General features: G+C 38.4%; 3 protein-coding genes across 3 annotated transcripts; all 3 read right to left on the bottom strand.

Annotated features, from left to right (window-relative positions):
- Positions 1–170: 170 nt before the first annotated feature.
- On the bottom strand, positions 171–2,010 carry uqcrq (ubiquinol-cytochrome c reductase, complex III subunit VII). Its single transcript, XM_034093169.2, has 3 exons — positions 1,903–2,010; positions 1,045–1,211; positions 171–355 (listed from the first exon to the last, which is right to left on the bottom strand). The coding sequence occupies exons 2-3, from the start codon at positions 1,196–1,198 to the stop codon at positions 261–263; spliced, it is 249 nt and encodes an 82-aa protein (XP_033949060.1). The 5' UTR covers positions 1,199–1,211; positions 1,903–2,010; the 3' UTR covers positions 171–260.
- An 8,185-nt stretch (positions 2,011–10,195) lies between these two features.
- Positions 10,196–13,291, bottom strand: gdf9 (growth differentiation factor 9). The gene is made up of 2 exons (XM_034093244.2): positions 12,694–13,291; positions 10,196–11,878 (listed from the first exon to the last, which is right to left on the bottom strand). The coding sequence occupies exons 1-2, from the start codon at positions 13,058–13,060 to the stop codon at positions 10,938–10,940; spliced, it is 1,308 nt and encodes a 435-aa protein (XP_033949135.1). The 5' UTR covers positions 13,061–13,291; the 3' UTR covers positions 10,196–10,937.
- Positions 13,292–15,828: 2,537 nt separating this feature from the next.
- sowahab (sosondowah ankyrin repeat domain family member Ab) lies at positions 15,829–18,003 on the bottom strand. The gene has a single exon (XM_034093198.2). The coding sequence runs from the start codon at positions 17,881–17,883 to the stop codon at positions 16,561–16,563; it is 1,323 nt and encodes a 440-aa protein (XP_033949089.1). The 5' UTR covers positions 17,884–18,003; the 3' UTR covers positions 15,829–16,560.
- Between the last annotated feature and the right edge of the window lie 621 nt (positions 18,004–18,624).

Raw genomic sequence — 18,624 nt, 5'->3', positions numbered from 1 at the left:
ACCTGTACATTGTACTTGATAAATAATTATCAAAACTGTAGGATTTTTCTGTTGATTGACCCGTCAATTCAGTACTAAATGTGGAAAAAGTAGCATTGATTTAACAAACACAATAAATAAACATTAATACAATCACAAATAGATGACTGAATGAAACCAATCAAGACTCATTTCACATAAATATTTGTCACCTTTATTGGTCAAACGTACAGAGTTAGAATTAATAATATAGGGCAGCTTTCAGAAAGGTTTGAATTAGTTTATTCTTCATTCTCAAAGTCTGCGTGGACCTTCCTCTTGCCGGCCTCATGGGTGCTGTTGCCCCATGTGTATGTCAGGTACAGGAGTATCATTGCTGCGAAAACAAGTTAATAAAACATATTAGCAACAGGACATTCTCTACCTGTTATTCATTTCAGCCACATCTTGCTTTGCAGTAAGCGAGTTAAATGCTATAACAATACAGCGATAACACCACTACTCTGGCTTGCAGAGAACTCACAATGTCATAGTTTCTTAAGTAGCCCTTTTGTTTACTCCACTTCTATCCAACCCTAATTCACTAATTTGTAGATATAGTTCTCACATTGTACCTTGTGCATTACATTTTGATTTAGAAACTGCAATGCAAGTGCAATTACTTTGCACACTTATAACGTAAACAGTACCCTATATTTACATTTACTCACTTCGAATTTGGTATATATATTTTTTTATTCAATAGAGATACTCTATTGATATCTTTCACTGTTGTTATCTATGTATTTACCATTTGGTCTGTTTTCTACCATTGGGTGCTGTGAAAAATCCCAAATTGGGTTCAATAAAGTATATCTAATCTAATTATATTGTACTATCATATTATGTAAAATAAAGCTGTAGCAACCAATGAAATAAGTGAGGTTAATCTAATCAAACCCCTTAGACAGATTAAGGCTGGCAAACATAGGGAGTGTCAGCAATTTCAATAGACATATAGAAATGTGTTGTCCTGGCTCTCCATTTAAAATCATGACATATGGAATAGAAAAATCTGAAACTCACGGGGGGCAACTTTGAAGACAGACGCCCTGAACCGTCTCCACACATTTGGGATTCCCTTGGAGAAGTAGTTGGGGAAAGCCCTCTGCTCGAAGGGCGACAGACTGTATGTGACCACATGCCTGATCCTCGCCAATTCACCAAAGTGGCCTACCATGTTTGCTAGAAGGCTAATATAAAAAGACAAGACATTCACATTAAAGTTTTTTTTTTTTTAAAAGCCACCAACATCAAACATGTTTTCAAGATTGCAGGAAATGGAAGCAGTGCAATATAATTGTATCCTGACACTCACACAGCTGTGTTATTTTTAAGAGGCAAACATACTTGTTCAACGTGTAGCAATTCAACCAACCTTTGCTTTGAATGCATCTATTTAATTTATAAAAAAAATATACAATCTAATGATAATTCTAGCAATAAATATGAGCTGTTCCTACCCAAAGGCTCTGACTTTGTTTGACATTGATTTGAATAATAACCTTAAGGGGTAAACTAGTCCATCTACTTGTATGAATATCTGGATATTGTGTTATCATAAATGTATGCAGTAATAACCTAGTACATCACGTAGCAGATTATCTAAATACACGATTGCAAAAACAGAAAACAACAATCTTACAGGACATCAAAACACCTTGATTAGCAAGTGTTAGCATAGTCAACTAGCTACAGTGGCTAACAGTTAGCTGCTAAGGTCCTTGAAACGCTTATGTTACTGCCACGTTAAAGAGCTGGTTTAACCGAGGCCAAAATAAAGGTCCATCCTAGTACATTAAAGCAGATATATCTTACAGGAATCGGACATTCGAGTTAAAGGTAGGAAATCTACACTGTTAATAATGTGACATTTAAGCTTACCGTCCTGTTTCTCAACACAGTGTCCTAATAAAGTTGTTCTGTCCTTCCGTTTTATTCAGGCCTTGCTTAGCTCCCAACACGTCAGCGCCACCTGGCGGACTGGAGTTTAACTACACTCAATCTGTAGGTAGAAATGGACTCTTCCTTCCTGAATGAGGGGGTGTATTTATAGACAAAAAGGAAATATAAACATTCAAATAGTATCAGTAAATATAGGCATTTAAATAGCATCAGTAAATCCGAGCTCAAATGTTTAATCTAGGGAAAGTCAACTAATCAAACGTGGCAATCAAGGTGGGTCCGTGTACGTTTGATTTTTCGTTTAAACCAAAAGCCAAAAAACGAAAATACCAGCCTTTTTCCGTTTTTTCGTTTTTGATTTAAAACGGAAAAACGGAAAACCAAAGCCGTTTTCCCGTTTGTGTTGTCTGAATCAAAAGACGTGATAACGAGAAAACCTAATAAAAAAAGTCTGTACGTTTTGTTAGTTTGATTTTTCGTTTGAACCAAAAAAACGAAGATACCAGTATGGGCATAGATATGTCTCATAATTATTTGTGTGAACATAAAAATAATTTGTGTGTAAATATGTGATTTGTAAATGTAAAACAACATCCACAAATGCATTTAAAAGATTTGCAAACTCACAAATACATTTGCAAGTGTAAAACGGAGTTTGCAAATCTTTTAAATGCATTTGTGGATGTTGTTTTACATTTACAAATCACATATTTACACACAAATTATTTTTATGTTCACACAAATAATTATGAGACATATCTATGCCCATAATACCAGCCTTTTTTCGTTTTAAATCAAAAACGTGAAACCAAAGCCGTTTTCCTGTTTATGTTGTCTGAATCAAAGAAGACCTAATAAAAAAAAAACGGTCTGATTTTGGTTTTTGACAACAACTTCATTCAACTTTCCGTTTTGTACATAGACTGTATATACTCAACATCAACTCAACATCAGAATGTCCTGATTTTCTCTGGGTGAGTAGATGGGGTGTCCTTCTATCACCCTGCAGTGAGATGAGTCTTGCATCAGGGAGAGATTTCGTTTTATTCTTATCTAAACACAGGGCTGATAGCTCATATATGGGATTTCAAAGGTCTTTTATTTTGAAACTCCACATCAGAATGTCCTGATTTTTTCTGGGTGAGTAGATGGGCTGTCCTTCTATCACCCTGCAGTGAGATGAGTCTTGCATCAGGGAGAGATTTCGTTTTATTCTTATCTAAACACAGGGCTGATAGCTCATATATGGGATTTCAAAGGTCTTTTATTTTGAAACTCCACATCAGAATGTCCTGATTTTCTCTGGGTGAGTAGATGGGGTGTCCTTCTATCACCCTGCAGTGAGATGAGTCTTGCATCAGGGAGAGATTTCGTTTTATTCTTATTTAAACACAGGGCTGATAGCTCATATATGGGATTTCAAAGGTCTTTTATTTTGAAACTCCACATCAGAATGTCCTGATTTTTTCTGGGTGAGTAGATGGGGTGTCCTTCTATCACCCTCCAGTGAGATGAGTCTTGCATCAGGGAGAGATTTCGTTTTATTCTTATTTAAACACAGGGCTGATAGCTCATATATGGGATTTCAAAGGTCTTTTATTTTGAAACTCCGCATCAGAATGTCCTGATTTTCTCTGGGTGAGTAGCTGGGGTGTCCTTCTATCACCCTGCAGTGAGATGAGTCTTGCATCAGGGAGAGATTTCGTTTTATTCTTATTTAAACACAGGGCTGATAGCTCATATATGGGATTTCAAAGGTCTTTTATTTTGAAACTCCACATCAGAATGTCCTGATTTTGTCTGGGTGAGTAGATGGGGTGTCCTTCTATCACCCTCCAGTGAGATGAGTCTTGCATCAGGGAGAGATTTCGTTTTATTCTTATCTAAACACAGGGCTGATAGCTCATATATGAGATTTCAATATGAGATTTCAAAGGACTTTTATTTTGAAACTCCTTACATTTTACATTTACTCGTGGTAGTTATACGTAGTTTGTTTTAAATAATTATTGATCACATTATATAGTACATATTTCTTAATTTAATATGTTTGGTTTGTTTTTATAGGTGCTTTTGTTATTGACCGAGTAAGCGCTGGGATTTTACCGTAATGCTTCTAATATTCGCGCACCCCAATATCACGTGCGGGCTGGCTTGACTGTGTTTTCCCAAGTGGAGGCTGGCTTGACCGCAGTCTCAAAAGAGTGTGTGTAAGGCTTACATGAACTGAATTGAAACACTGTCCATTAGTTGATTAATAAACAAGACATTCAAGTCAACGTTTTAGGCATTTGCATTTGTAGCACGCTGTAAATATGGACTATGAATGAACACATGCAATGTGGAAACACACAAATAGGTTTATTCTCAATACTCATAACAGTATCAGACACAATGACTTTACTGAGAGTGAAGATGACATGAACATAGTTACTGTATGGCACTGAAGACAAAATACAGTATTGCATTTATCTCTTCCTCTAACTCTCTCTCCGATATTGGCCTCCATTGTTGTGCACATAACTCTTGACCTCAAGAGACTTTAAGATGATAGTTTGGATTGTTTGAAATGGGGCTGAGGTTCTTATCCAGTCAGTGTATAACCTCCAGAAGACAGCGGTCGGCACGACCCAAGTTAGTAGGAGAGACAGGAGTACCAGCACAGCAGCAAAACCTAATCCAGCAGCAAAATGAAAAAATGAAGTCCCACCTGAAAAAGAATCGTTATATTTAGCATTAAATAACGTACACTTAAACTGATATAGCTTTTTTGGGTGAATAAAATAAATGTTGCTTCTGCCCATGTCCTCAGCAGTACATGGCTATGCTCCTATATGTTTCTCCACTGGTCTACTGTAGGTAATACACTGATTATGGATATATACCACACACTACCCCACTTCAAAAGACCAGAACTATCCCCTTAACGGCAGCTGTTGATGTTCACAACAACAAAAAACGCATGCAGATGGTTGTAGTCTGTAGCCAGACAGTGGCAGATCTGGCTGTGGTGGAGCATGGTGGTGGAGCATGGTGGTGGGCAGCAGTGTGACTTCTAGCTGTCATGGTGATGTTCATATGACAAGGGACTGCCAGCTTGAACTTTACCGAGAGCAGAGTCCACTAGTGGCACCTCACAGGGATACCTATGGTGCAGAAGCAGCGGTGAAGTCCTTGTAGATCCCTGGCACTTTGAGGGCAGACAGATCCAGCAGCTCTCAGCTCTCAGAGACATCAACACATAAACTATTCTGTGTGCATAGCTTACTTTCACATAACTACTAATCTCTCACTTTACTCTCTCTGACATTGTTCTCTGCTTTGGATTTGTGGACATCCCAGCCATGTTCTCTTCCGGGCCTGGTTTTACACACTGTGGGTTTAAGCAAGATATAGAAATGATGAGACATGATGAGTGTGTAGTTTTAGCATTTGAATTACAATGACATTATTCTCAGACTTGCCATAGTTCTTGGTTTGTACCACTGCTGCTCTGCTCTGTACAGCTGAGTACTGGGGACCCACTGGGAGTCATGTGACTGGAGCAGGAGAGTAACACATGCCACACCTGCAGCCATGATGCTCCAGCTCAACGGGGGTCGAGTCTTTCAGCTCCACCTGTAAGAAGAGAAACAAAATAAATACGTATTTAGTTTGCTTTGTATTATTTCTTTTATGGTAACATTTTGGTTTAATAACATTGTGCTATTTTAAGGAGTAAAAAATAAGTCATATCTTTGTTCCTATATGACTTTGTTCTTTTCTATACTTACAACTTCTTATACTGATATGAATTGATTTACTTTTACACTATGAACGAAGAAAAATAACTCTTTAACAACAGAACAGGAACAAAACACAACTGTGACCTCTGTGCAGCACACACATACCAGTCAGTCCATTTCTGGGGAGTAGCTACCTTGTGCTAGTTATATTAAAGTTGATGTTTTACTATTGGCTGTGTCTAACCTGTCTGAAATGAGCCGAATCCCCAGGAACATGTTGAACCAGACGGTAACTAAGACAGTAACACTTCATCCTGACCTCACTGTGGGGCCTGTCCTCATGGGAGCTCCGCACCCCCTGCCTGCCGCTAGGGGGGGCTGCAGTGCCCTCAGCACCCCCCTTCCCGCGCCCATGCTCTGAGTGTTTAGATAGTTCACTTTAGTCTAAGTTATCTCAGTGGGTCTCAAACGTTTTGATCACAATTTATGTAAACACATATTTCCAAGGCATTCCTTTATAATTATTGGGATAAAACAGGTTTGAAATCATTCCAATGTATACTATAGGACAGTAAACCAGACATATCGTTTTAAACTGGAGAGATACAAAAATATTCATAAATAAAATAGTAAAATAAGATATGAAAACAAAAATAAAATACGTTACATGTATTTGTTATTGGCTATGGGTTATTGGTTATGCTCACATACTTATTTAATTATTAAAATGTAAACCGATCTTTTTCATATGGGTGTTTAGAGTTGTACCCCCTAGATCTAGTCTCTAGTAATTCTGCTAAAAGTGCACCAGATTGAAGCATTTTACTTTAAAATGTTCAAACATTTATTCCTGGTATGCCTGAGAAGGCAGATATGCTTGTTTTTCTCAACAAGAACTTAATCATTTTTTTTACAATGCCCCTCAAATAATCGGAATTGAGAACCGTTAAGAACCGGAATCGAAAAGTAGAATCGGAATCGGAATCAGAATCGTGGAAATTCAAACGATACCCAACCCTATTTGTAACCCTCCTATTGTCTTAGTCCCCCCCCCCCTTACTTTGGTGTTCACGGTCAAATTTGACCGGTCCTGTTTTAACTGCTATTACATTAACACAAAAACCATTCATCATCACCAAATTTCATTTAACACCCTTTCAAACTGTAAATATTGTATCAGACTACTGGTATACATGAAAAACTGCAGTAAATATACAAAGAATAGACACTGAACATGTGTGCCAGGTGTGATCCATGTCGGGGGATGAGCACATAAGAGCGGGAAATGTGTAAAATTGTGTTTGTGTGTTTGTGAGTGTGATCAGTGCCGTTTCTAGCTTTTTGGGGGCCCTATGCAAGATGCTGTTTGGGGGCCCTAGTTTTGAAAGTTTTTTAACTACAATGGGGGGGATTCCGAAGCCTTTAAGATGATCTGTGGAGATGCATCAATCTGTTACACTTTAATAGGAAAACAGGCTAATTTCACGAAAACCAAGCAATTGAAAATGACAAAAAATGATATTAAAAAGGTAAACAATAAGGCTCCTCTACTTCAATAAATGCAAGAGATGCAGCATTTTCTCAACAATGTTTAATTTACATTTTTCATCTTCCTCAGACGTCACTCATTGGCTGTCAGCCAATGAGTGATCGTTGGGCTGCCCAACGATGATTTGGACTTTATTACCCCAAAAACCCAAGCAACAGCTTTGCTATCATTGCAGTTTAGTCGTGTTTATATCCTACATTGGATTTGTAAGCAAATAATGCTTCACCGAACACACAGTGGCGACTGGTCAGCCCCACCTAGTGTCAGCAGAAAGTATTACAAATAATGATTACAAAAAAATGCAAAAAATAAATAACAAAATATATTAAATATATTTTAAGATCATGTTTAATCATCTGATTCGTCTCTGTACATTGCTGTTTTAGTCTGTGGTCTTCTAATTAGTGTCTACAGTGTGTGCCTATTGAGCTGTTTCGAGCCATGTGGGACAAAACCCGATCATGCCCCTCCCTCTCACTGTCTAAGTCAGGGGTGGGGAACCTGCGGCCCCCGGGCCGTATACGGCCCGCGAGACAATTTGGTACGGCCCTCGAGGTAATTTATAAACACATGCAAAAAAGAAAAAAATTAAAGAAATCTAGACCGCAAAAAAATTAAACAAGCGAGTGCCTGTTTTTCCTGGCCAAGTTCGGGATCCTTGAACACAACACAAGCCTAACGTGTCATCACGTGGTATATGTCTCGTCTGACAGGGGTGCAGTTCTGACGGAGAGCACCAGAACGTCGCTCCTGCACTTCCAAAAATTGCAGTACCGATAAGGAGCCGTACACATGCTGCAGTTTTTGCATGGCTGTGTCTTTAGTTGTGAGCCCAGTGGCGATCTGTTCATCTGTCATACTGATCATACAGTCAATAACTTTGTTGTTATTAGCATCTGGTTAGCTAGCTATGCTAACAAATATAAGAAGCTTTTTCTACAACCAGTGAGGTAAAGGCACATCTTTATATGATCATTATAGTTATACAAAAATAAGAGAATAAAGTAAACAGGTATAAAATACTATATGACGGTAACAAAAAGTTGTTATTAATAAACAAGAATACAGTTTGAAAGGGGAGTGATTTGTAAAATATCCATAAAGAAAAAGAAAATGCTTACAGTTCTGTTTCATATGGGTGTTGAGAAATGTATCCATAGATCTCTTAATGTTGCTCTCAAAGTGCAAAAATCTTCATGTCCACATGGATAGGAAACTAAATACATTTGCACACATCTTGTGTCCATATTTTTCTGTTTTGGTGGTCATGCCACAACCGTGCACGTGAATGCATGTGCGAGTCATGGTAAGATATCTGGATTAAAAGGTTGCTTTTTCTTTGCACAGCATGAAAGAAAGGCCAAATGAATGGGCTGTGATTTTTGTCTTTTTAAGCAGAGGTCAATCATTTGTACGGCCCTCGGAGGATGTTGAAAACATTGAAATGGCCCTTGAGAGGAAAAAGGTTCCCCACCCCTGGTCTAAGTGAACGGTGACTATAAAAATGACACTGCATGCTCAGAGTATTTTACTATTTAATGTGTGTGGCAACAAAAATAATGACCATAGAGCTGCCATCCCTACCATACGTCATCTCACATAATTCAGAGCTGATTGGCTGTAAGTACGTGTGCCGCGAAAAGTGTGGTGTGTGAAGAGGAGACGAGAGACGCGTCCTAAAACCAGGAAATAAGCTGCGCATGGCTTCCCTCCACAAAAAAGCAATGATATTTCTCCATAGGATTTTAGAAAATAGCTGGAAATAAGATCTGTGGGAAACGTACCTGTTAGATAAATGCAAGTTTTGTTCAGCCGGATAATATCCACATGTCTACCCTACTTTTATAATTTTCTAATCATAAATCTATCGATTAGACTTATGATAGACTTTTGAAACTACAAGAAGATAAGGAGGACTTTTACAAAAAAGTAATAGAGATTTTTGTCCAGAAGGATAGGCAAATGGACTTCATCTTCAAGTCTTGAAAATAAGTGTTCGCAATGTTTATATGCAATTATGCATATATTATTATTATTATTCATTTGTCAAGTACATGTATATATTTATATATAGTATTTTAATTTCCAAAAAAAGATAGTTGAAACTGCTATTGACATGTGCAGAAAATGACCCTATATCTAGTTTTCGTATATATATATATATATATATATAAATGCATAATTTATTGTTTTCCTGCCCTAACTTTTATTTAATTTTTTCTCCTGTTTTCTTTATTTCTTTGTACTCCTTCATTTCAATACGTTTTTGACGCAATAATGCCACTGTATTAGGATGATGCAAAGGAGGGCTACTTTCCACAAGCTATGCTTCAGCCCTCCCGCTTCTACTAATTTTGTTCATCTTTGTGTGTATGAATTAAACTTTTTTGTTTTTCGGATGAATAAAAAAAAAAAAATACTTTCAGCTTGGGGACCCCCTAGTGGCCGCGGGGGCCCTATGCCCCGCATAGTCCGCCTATAGGAAGAAACGGCCCTGAGTGTGATTCACATGGGGGGATTGGGCACATAAGGGGGGGGGGGGCACATCTCGAGCGTGTGTGTGTGTTTTATCTGATCCGGATGGTTACCAATTCCTTTTCTTTATGGGAACACCATGGGTGTTACAAAGTTGACTAAATCATCCAAAATGTAATGAAAGTGGTGGTCAGCAATTTTATATGTTCAAATGTCTACTGTGAAGGATATCATAAAGCCTTAATGCAATCGAATGTAAAAAAAAAAAAGTTACGATTGATGAAAGTATAGTAAATCGGTCAGATTTGACCCGAAGACAAGAGGAGGGTTAACGGTTGTGATGGATAATTGGAAAGGGAGTATAGAATAAATGCTGAAAGCATATGAGATAATTGTAATTTAGGGTGTTAGCAAGTTCATATGCACTTGTTTCGAGTTATTTAAAAAAAAAAGTATTTAGATCAAAGGTGTATGAGGTAAGAATTAACAGTTACTTCACTTAAACTCAACATTTATGCATGTCTTTTTTTTTTATTTTCCAACGTTTCAAACAATGTTTTCATATTTTCACTCTTTTGAATATCCCTAAATCGAGCACAGTGAATTAATTAAATCTGCATAAATAGACATGACAGGCATTTAGTCTTATTCAACCAGCAGAAATTATGCACTCAATCCATACTAGGCTTCCTATGCAGTCACGCAGTGACCAGAAGTAATAAATACACACTGAAACCTTGACAACTTTCATTCTAGAAATTATGAAGACAGCGATCATTAATCTCCAGGAATAAAATGGTACATTGTAAAAGGTTTGATAAGAGTTTGTTTTTTCCATCTTTTGTCCAGAACAGGGCTACTTAAAACTTGGCAATTGTGTTAAATTAAAGAATAATGACAGACCACCAACCCAAAATAAGTTAATCATATGTTTTGTTGTAAATTATACAACACAAATGTTTCTTCTTAAAGTGTGTCAGAGTTGAAGAATAGGATCCATTAACCTTTCTTCACACCTTAACAAAACAAAAGTGTCACATTTCCATTTTCACTAGGATAAAATACTTTGTTTAGTAAACACACCTGCTCCAGATCAAACTTCATGCACAATGATTTTTATAAATTCATGAAATCACTGAGCTTAGTCAAAGTATCCAATATATAGATAGAGTCCACCGGTGAGGACTGCTGAAGGGGTTTGTGTTGATGTTATAGGAAGCCTGTAAAAAAAGGAGGAAAATAGAACAGACATGTTGGCAGCTGGCTTAGCGACATGTGCACCTGGTGGCAATCATATCTTCCAACTCCTTGTACACATAGGAGCCATCTTTTTCAAAGATCATGACACTCAACGGGCTGTAGTGGGAGGGGATGCACGAGGGCCGAGGCACAGAGGAGTCAAGGTTCTCATAGATGATGGTTTGCACCATGGCGTGGACAGGAGAGCCGTAGATGAATCCCAAGGCCCTCGGGCAGACGCCGCTGCAGTACCTGGGGTTGTACTTGGGTGGAAATACAATCCAGTGTTCCAGTTTAAGCTGGTTGAATCGCACCCTGAAATCATATAAGGCACAGTGGCTTGTCGGGAATTCAGAGCTGGAGAGAAGCTCAGGCAGGTGGGGTTCCAGACTTTTATCAGCTTGTTTGCTCTTTGGAGATTCCCTCTTCCATCTCCTCTTTCGCCCAATCCTCTGTTCGGTTTTGAAAGCCATCTGCTTGTGAAAAGTGTTCCCTGTGGTTTCTGGCCTTTGACCCGCGATGGAATTGTCCAGAAACCTCTGGTTGTTGATGTTGCTGGTGTCATAGAGATAAAGAAGCAGAAGAGGGGAATTCAGGGTGAAATTTAGGGAGGCTTTGCGCCCGTCATATCTGGCTTTCCGTTCCCCTGGGCAGGTGACATTAATGTGCAGGTGTATATTCTTCTTGTGAAATCTTAAGAGAGGCCTGAGAAACGATGTGACATCGACCTCCACCCAGTTCCTTCTGCTCCCCCCGGCTGCGCTGACTGTGAAGTTCCCAGCATGGTGGATCCGGGGACACAGAGGACACTGGTTGAGGTGCTCGAGCTTCTCCAGACTCAGGTAGCATACAGAGTTGACGGGTGCTGCGAGGTCATGGTCAAAACTGTACAGCAGGGTTGACTTCAGGAGCTGCTCTTTTCTTCCAACTTGATCAAGGCTGTAGGAATGATCCTGCATACAACTCTCTATAGGAGAATATGAGAAAAGATTAGATCACTGTCAGCATTACATGTCAGTATCACAAATCCATGCACTTATGATAACATTAGACAGAGTCATATTTCCTTATAAATATGTCTGTTTAATGTCGCTGACGCCTTTGAAACAAGATTATTTTTTGTACATAGTTACCCTTTGCCCTGCATGTTAGCAGAGTTGGGAGAACTACTCAGATATTATACTTGGGTATACCAGAGTTTAGGAATACTCTGTTACAAGTACAAGTCCTGCATTCAAAGTGTTGCTCAAGTAAAAGTATTTTCATCAAAATATACTTAAAGTACCAAACGTAAAATAACTCATTATGCAGATCAGTCCATTTAATAATAATACATCAATCATATGTTTTGATTATAACTATTGATGAATTCATGTGTTTATCAAAAGGTGCAGCTAGTTTTAATGACTTTGTATTGTGAATTTACTCCAGGTGTAACTAAAGTCTGATTTAAGTGTCGATTATATTTCACATCATTAATCAAGATCTGTCAAATAACTAAAAGGGACAACATAAATGTAGGGAAGTAAAAGTACACTATTTAACTCTGAATTGTAGTGGAGTATAGCATACAATGGAAATACTCAAGTAAAGTACAAATATCTCAAATTGTTCTTGCGTAGGCCTACACTACTTATTAGTAAATGTCATGGTCATTGGGTAGTCATATTATGGTATATTTTTTAACAGACATGCCAATATAAATCTCAGCATCATCACTGAAGGTAATGCATGTTACATTGTGTCTTAGGAATTGTCAGTTGAGTTGTTTTACTTGCTCACCTTCATAACTTTTTGCTTGACATTCATCTTTTGGCTTAATCAGTCGGAGTGTGTTGTAGATTTTATTCCCGTCCAAACTTCTCTGCAATCTGGAGGATTTACTGTAAACCTCCGTCAGATACTTGATGTACCTGTGATCGGGTTTGATCTTTTTCTTCAGTTCCTGGTTCCACCTCGACCCTCCGTGCTCTGACAGGGCTTTGAGCAGCGGGGAGAATATGCTGCTGTACGGGTAGGTGAAGTCACCCAGTTTGTGCAGCGCATTGGAGGCAGATCCGACCAGAGGGCAGCTGCAGTTGACCAGCAGCAGTAAGAAAACCATACGAAAATAACGAAGGACAGCTGAAATCAGCATTTGTTTTTCCATTATAAACAACAAACAAAATGTAGAGAGACTCTCTGGCGAGAGCTCGGGGTAATCAGGACCAAGCACGTGTTGCTGGTGATCACCATGCGCAGGTGTTGGCAATCAACTCTGCCTCTCATATGACTTTCTCACGTAAAGATACCTGTTTCACTTTCAGACATGATATGAGCAGCAAGAGGAAAGTTTAAGATGCTAGATGGTTGATTAGCATTAAACAAGCTCGATCCTGCATCCATGATTCTCTATGGGAATGATGATGAAATGTAAAACTCAAGCGACTTCCGGTATTCTCCATAAGATTATTCACAAAAACGTATAAAGTTTCATTTAAAAGCATATTCCACAAATATATGTTTTTCCTTTGTTAGATGTACAACAATATGCAAAATTGAATGTTATTGACAAAAAAATAGGGACTTTTGTTTTATGGCGATATATATTACAATTTTATTTTGAAGGATAAACGTCCGGTTCTTATTTTACAGTTTCCCGATTTAAGGAAGTTCACACCGGTGAGTAATTTACAGCGTTAGTAATATCAGAGTTAGGATACTAAACCGTCTGAAGTGGAAACATATATTTTACAAGAAAACAATTCTGACATTTTTGTAATTAGAGGAAACATATTTGAGATTAGAAATACTGACTGACAGGAGGTCAACAGAAAAGTAAGTTACTGATTTAGGTGTAACGTTAGTTAGCAAACAAAGTAACGCTAGCAATAATACACTTGTACTGTACTGACATCAGTGGTGTAAAGTAACTAAGTACATTTACTCAATTACTGTACTTTACTTGAGTATTTTAATGTTTGCTACTTTTTACTTCTTCTACCCCACTACACTTCAGAGGTAAATATTGTACTTTTACTCCACTACATTTATTTAATATCTTTAGTTACTTTGCAAATTTGGATTAATGATTTAAAATATAAACATTCACAGTATACCCTGCCTGCAAAGTAATTAAAATAGATGGATCTTTACCAGTTTTGATACAACTCTAATGCATCAATAATAATGATCAAAACATATGATATGTATTATTCTGAAATAGTCCAATCTGCATAATGTGTACTTTAACTTTTGGGACTTTAGGTGTAACAGAGTATTCCTACACTCTGGTATTTTTACTTTTACCTTAAGTATAAGATCTGAGTACTTCTTCCAACTCTGACATGATGTATGACTGGTGTAGTTAATGACTGTATTTGCATTGCTCAACCCTCAGTTAGATATGCTAATACCAATTAAAGTTAGGTACATTCAAATGACTAGTAAAGTAGCTAAATGTACTACATAAATGTTGTGGAGTAAAAGTACAATATTTACCTCATAAAATGGAAAAACTTAAGTAAAGTACAGCATTGTACTTGAGTACAGTACTTGTGTGCATTTATTTAGTTATACTTTCCAGCACTAATCCAGAAGACAATTTCACTTTGTTTCAAGATCTTTTATTTAATGTGACCCAGTGGCTCCAAACCCATAACAGATAGGTATTAATACCACATTGAACAAATAAGAAACCACTTTTAATTTAAATGAATCTTTTGCATAATTACTTCATTGACAATTTAAGGATAATATTTGCAAACCCTGCCCTCTACTGGTCTGAGATATGTAAAGCAAGTACAGGGGCACCTTGCCCATCATCTGTTAAAATCATCTAAGATAAATAAATATAAACAATATAACATACCACCAAAGATAGGAATATGGACTTTTGCTCGTGTTGTGTGATGGAAATAGTTTATATGTCTTTTATGTTGTGGCAACTGATTCGATTCAGACAGATAATATTTGTCTTAATACATTTGTTGCTTTGCCTTCAGTGGTTGTCAGGAAAGTCGATGATTAAATTACCCTTGATGTGATGTTGATGGATTTGATGGGATGCACCACTTTGTTGTTTATGTTTTTCCTGTAAAACCTTGAATATGACATGACCAAGCTTTAGCCCCACTGCTTGCAAGGCTCCAAATAAAGGATTATTTTGTTTGTGTCATGTAAGGCCTCTACGGCCAAATGGCTAGGCTTTGTGTCTCAGTTACACACCATATTAATACTAAAAGTCACACTAACCTGCACACTACTCAGTGTCCATTTTGTACTGACAGGAAATGGTGCCAGGCCTGGACCATGCCACAGTATTGTTATGCAGTCTTTGATCTTTGCACATTCAGTCTGAACTATATCAAAAGAGACACAGGAGGTTTTGTGTTGTTTCTTTTCATGATACTTCATTGCAAATAATAGTTTTGAGGTGAGATTTAGCACATAGTCTACAATGTTAAATATTTGCTGTGAGTGCAGCTGCCTTTTGCGTGGATTATTATTGAAGCTGCTTCTTTTCCAGATAACGAGACAAAGGACATTGTTCTGGCACAGTTTTGCGTATGGCTTCATTGTCTGAGCTCCAACTCTTTTCACGTCATCTGGGATAGTTTCCTCTGGGTTACTTAAGGACACATCGCACACAGACGGCACACTACTGTTTTCAAGCCTTTCTTATCTGGGAAAAGACAATTCCTTAATGACAAGATCAAAATTACAATGTTTTTATAAAGCGTGTTGGTTTTTCCCTTAAGTTTATATCTTTCTGTGGCTTCTGTTCTACAGTTGAGAGAATCTTGTTAAACTTGTATTTGGCGGAAATCCTTTCTAATCAAAACTAAAGTGATTGATGTGGTATTTGGGTCATGGCCGAGAATGTCTTTTTTACTTTACACATCACCCTAAAGAGTGAAGCCATGTTGTCCCACAAAGGGAGGCCTTTCTCACCCATTACAGCTCAGGTTCACAAAGAGGTTGATAAAGGAGACATTCCACCACCCAGTCTGCTGGCCTGCTTTTCATAACAGGCCCCCCCAAAAGGTCCCCTCTGCTTTTACTGAAGGGGAGAGACAGCTTTCTCAAAAATGTGTTCTATTTTCTCCACAAGATTATCCGATGTTTTCTCTCTTTTGAAAATGAAAATACTTTATTTTGATCATAGTTATATCATAAATAGATCTGCTGTGCACAAAAGCAACAACACAATGTTTCACACCAGTGTTGATAGCAACTGTTTCCCATGTCATATTTCATTCATCCTCATACTTTGAAGTCACAAATCAATTGGTAACTTCTACAGATGTGTTCCACAAAAAGTAATGAAAATATGTGTAAATATCTTGGATTGCTTGTGTTGTTAGTAAGAAAAATAAATTAAACGGGATCCAAATAACACTCATTCTTAAAACAAGGAATTAAGCTAAGGAAAAAAAGTTGATTAAATAATACTAACTGCTTATACATGGTACATCTAGCAGCGCTACACTGTACAAAAGCGCTACAATAGTAAGTACAGAGAGACTCATAACACGTTAAGTGATGCAGAGGATAAACAACGGGTTTGTTGTTTCATATTAACATAATATACAAACTCAGACAGTATTAGCTATTACAATTGTCCTATTGTCCTGGTCCTCCATGTCACTCTCACCATTCCTGAGCAAACTAGTTTTTCTGTTTCCTCCCTATGTGCGGCTGGAACAGTTTACTTATGGTGTTGAAGCCTTTCTGGTGCTCTCTGTATTCTTCGTCGTCTATCTTCTCCCTGCACTTGCTGTGCTGCAGTCCTCCCATAAGTGCTCTGACTTCAGATGACACATTTTTGCCCAGGTAGTGGAAGGCCTTCTTGCCATCATTATCTCTCTCATTTACACTGGCTCCATAACCTTGCACGAGCAGAAACATCACTTCAGTGTGGCCGTGCATGGCTGCTATGTGCAAAGGTGTGTACCCTCCGTGTGCTTTGCTGTTGATGTTTACACAGGTTCCTCTTCTCCTGGAGATGTCCAGCAGCTTGTGTATCATCTGACTGTTGCCGTCCTTGGCGGCCCAGTGCAGTGCCGTGAATCCTGACATGAAGTCTTTCTTCTGTGCCAGCCGAGTGTCCTGCAGCAGCAGACCGTGGATGTGATCCCACAGTCCAGCTGCACACTTTACCAACCACTCATGAGCTAATGGCTCCAAAGGCACTGACTCTGAATATTTTGCATCATCTCTCTTGCTTTGAGACCTCCCCAGGGGAAATCTTGGGGGTTGCATGTCCTCCATCTGTTTGTTTTTCCAACACTGGGACTCACTTTGTGGAAAGTTAAGATTCAGAGTTGATGGTGAGGAAACTTTAGTTGTAAACGTGATTGGTTTGTCTGAGGTTTTATGTGGATGCACTGGGGAATGTATTTCATCCTGTGCTGCTGGTGCAGAGTCTCTCGGGGGGGATTTTACCGCTATGACAGCGAACACAGCACCAGATTTCCTCGCCTGATGTCCGGAGATATTCAGGACTTTAACCGTGGTAGCCTCCCCACTATTGCTTCTTAATAACTGCCTCTTGTCGTGCATACCCCCCACAGACTTACGTTTGGCTTCACTACAATAGCTGCCATTTATGTTCGAGGGGTAGCACGTATTATTGTTTTCAATGTCAGAATAAATTACCCTGCCTGCCTCGGCTCGGTGAGGAGATGGAAACGAAAAGCTGCTATTGTGTTCGTCGTCCATCTGCGTTTTTTTCTGCGGGGTTGCATCGTACGCTCCCTCTCTTACGAAGTCCTGATAGCGTTTCTTCACGACCACAAACTTCACCTCGTCGATCTGTTTCACCACTGCGACGCTGTTCACCAACTTCTTGAAAAGGTCCCTATTGTGCTGCTTTTCCGCGGGATCGCTGCAGTTGATCTGAGTCCTGAAGTTGTTCACCAGCTCCGAGTTTTTCACTTTGCCTCCGTGCTCCAGCAAAAAAGACAAAAGAGATTCTTGAGTCAAAGCCATTTTTTCCTCTTGAATTGGTACAAATGTGGGAATAATAACGGATAGCTCAGATAACTCCCGAGGGATACACTGGTGTCTGTCCGTGCTCCTCTCCCCTGTCCTGTCCAACCTGCTGCTTCCGGCGCCTCGCCAAATAAACTCCCGTTGTTTTGTTCGAGCTCTCCTGCTGAAGGCTGGGCCGCTGGGTTAGGAGATAGATCAATATTTAAAGTAGGCCTACTTAAAAAAAGTTTGAAGGTAAAAGTTATGGTTATATCAGTATGTTTTACATATTTATCTGTTAAGTTAAAAAAAAAAAAATAGATTAAAATATTGAAATAAAGTAGAACTATGTTGATCATACATTTTTACAGCTTCCTGCAGCTTAATATTGAGTCGCATAAAAAGGAGAAATTCTCCTAAGATACTGATTTACTATCAGTAAGCCTAAATGTTGAATCTCTTTTGCATTATAGTTGACTTTCAGACGGCCAAGAAAACGTCCAAATAAATTGTTTTCAAGTTACCACCTCTGTGCCCTTGTTGACATGACGCATAACCACGTGCCAATCTTTGATTTGATCCCTGTCAGTTAGCGAGAATCAGATGTAAAAAAACAAGGACAGCTGATCCCCAAACATTAAGCTATTATGTAAAAAAAGTATAAACGTGTGTAGGCCTATATATATATATATATATATAGGCCTACACACGTTTATACTTTTTTAAACGGTAAACAGTAAAACAGTAGCCTACGACATT

The sequence above is a fragment of the Pseudochaenichthys georgianus genome, chromosome 10 (assembly GCF_902827115.2).
Source record: "Pseudochaenichthys georgianus chromosome 10, fPseGeo1.2, whole genome shotgun sequence".
NCBI lineage: Eukaryota > Metazoa > Chordata > Actinopteri > Perciformes > Channichthyidae > Pseudochaenichthys > Pseudochaenichthys georgianus.
The sequence above is the reverse complement of the archived record's forward strand: the minus strand, read 5'-3'. Positions and strand labels throughout refer to the sequence as shown.

Bases quoted from the DNA above. Each gene is read 5' to 3' on its own strand.
- uqcrq (XM_034093169.2), bottom strand. From the start codon at position 1,198: ATGGTAGGCCACTTTGGTGAATTGGCGAGGATCAGGCATGTGGTCACA. The intron at 356-1,044 runs GTGAGTTTCAGA...TTGTTTTCGCAG, and splicing joins TGTCTTCAAAGTTGCCCCCC to CAATGATACTCCTGTACCTG.
- gdf9 (XM_034093244.2), bottom strand. From the start codon at position 13,060: ATGGAAAAACAAATGCTGATTTCAGCTGTCCTTCGTTATTTTCGTATG. The intron at 11,879-12,693 runs GTGAGCAAGTAA...ATTCTCCTATAG, and splicing joins TCAAGCAAAAAGTTATGAAG to AGAGTTGTATGCAGGATCAT.
- sowahab (XM_034093198.2), bottom strand. From the start codon at position 17,883: ATGGCTTTGACTCAAGAATCTCTTTTGTCTTTTTTGCTGGAGCACGGA.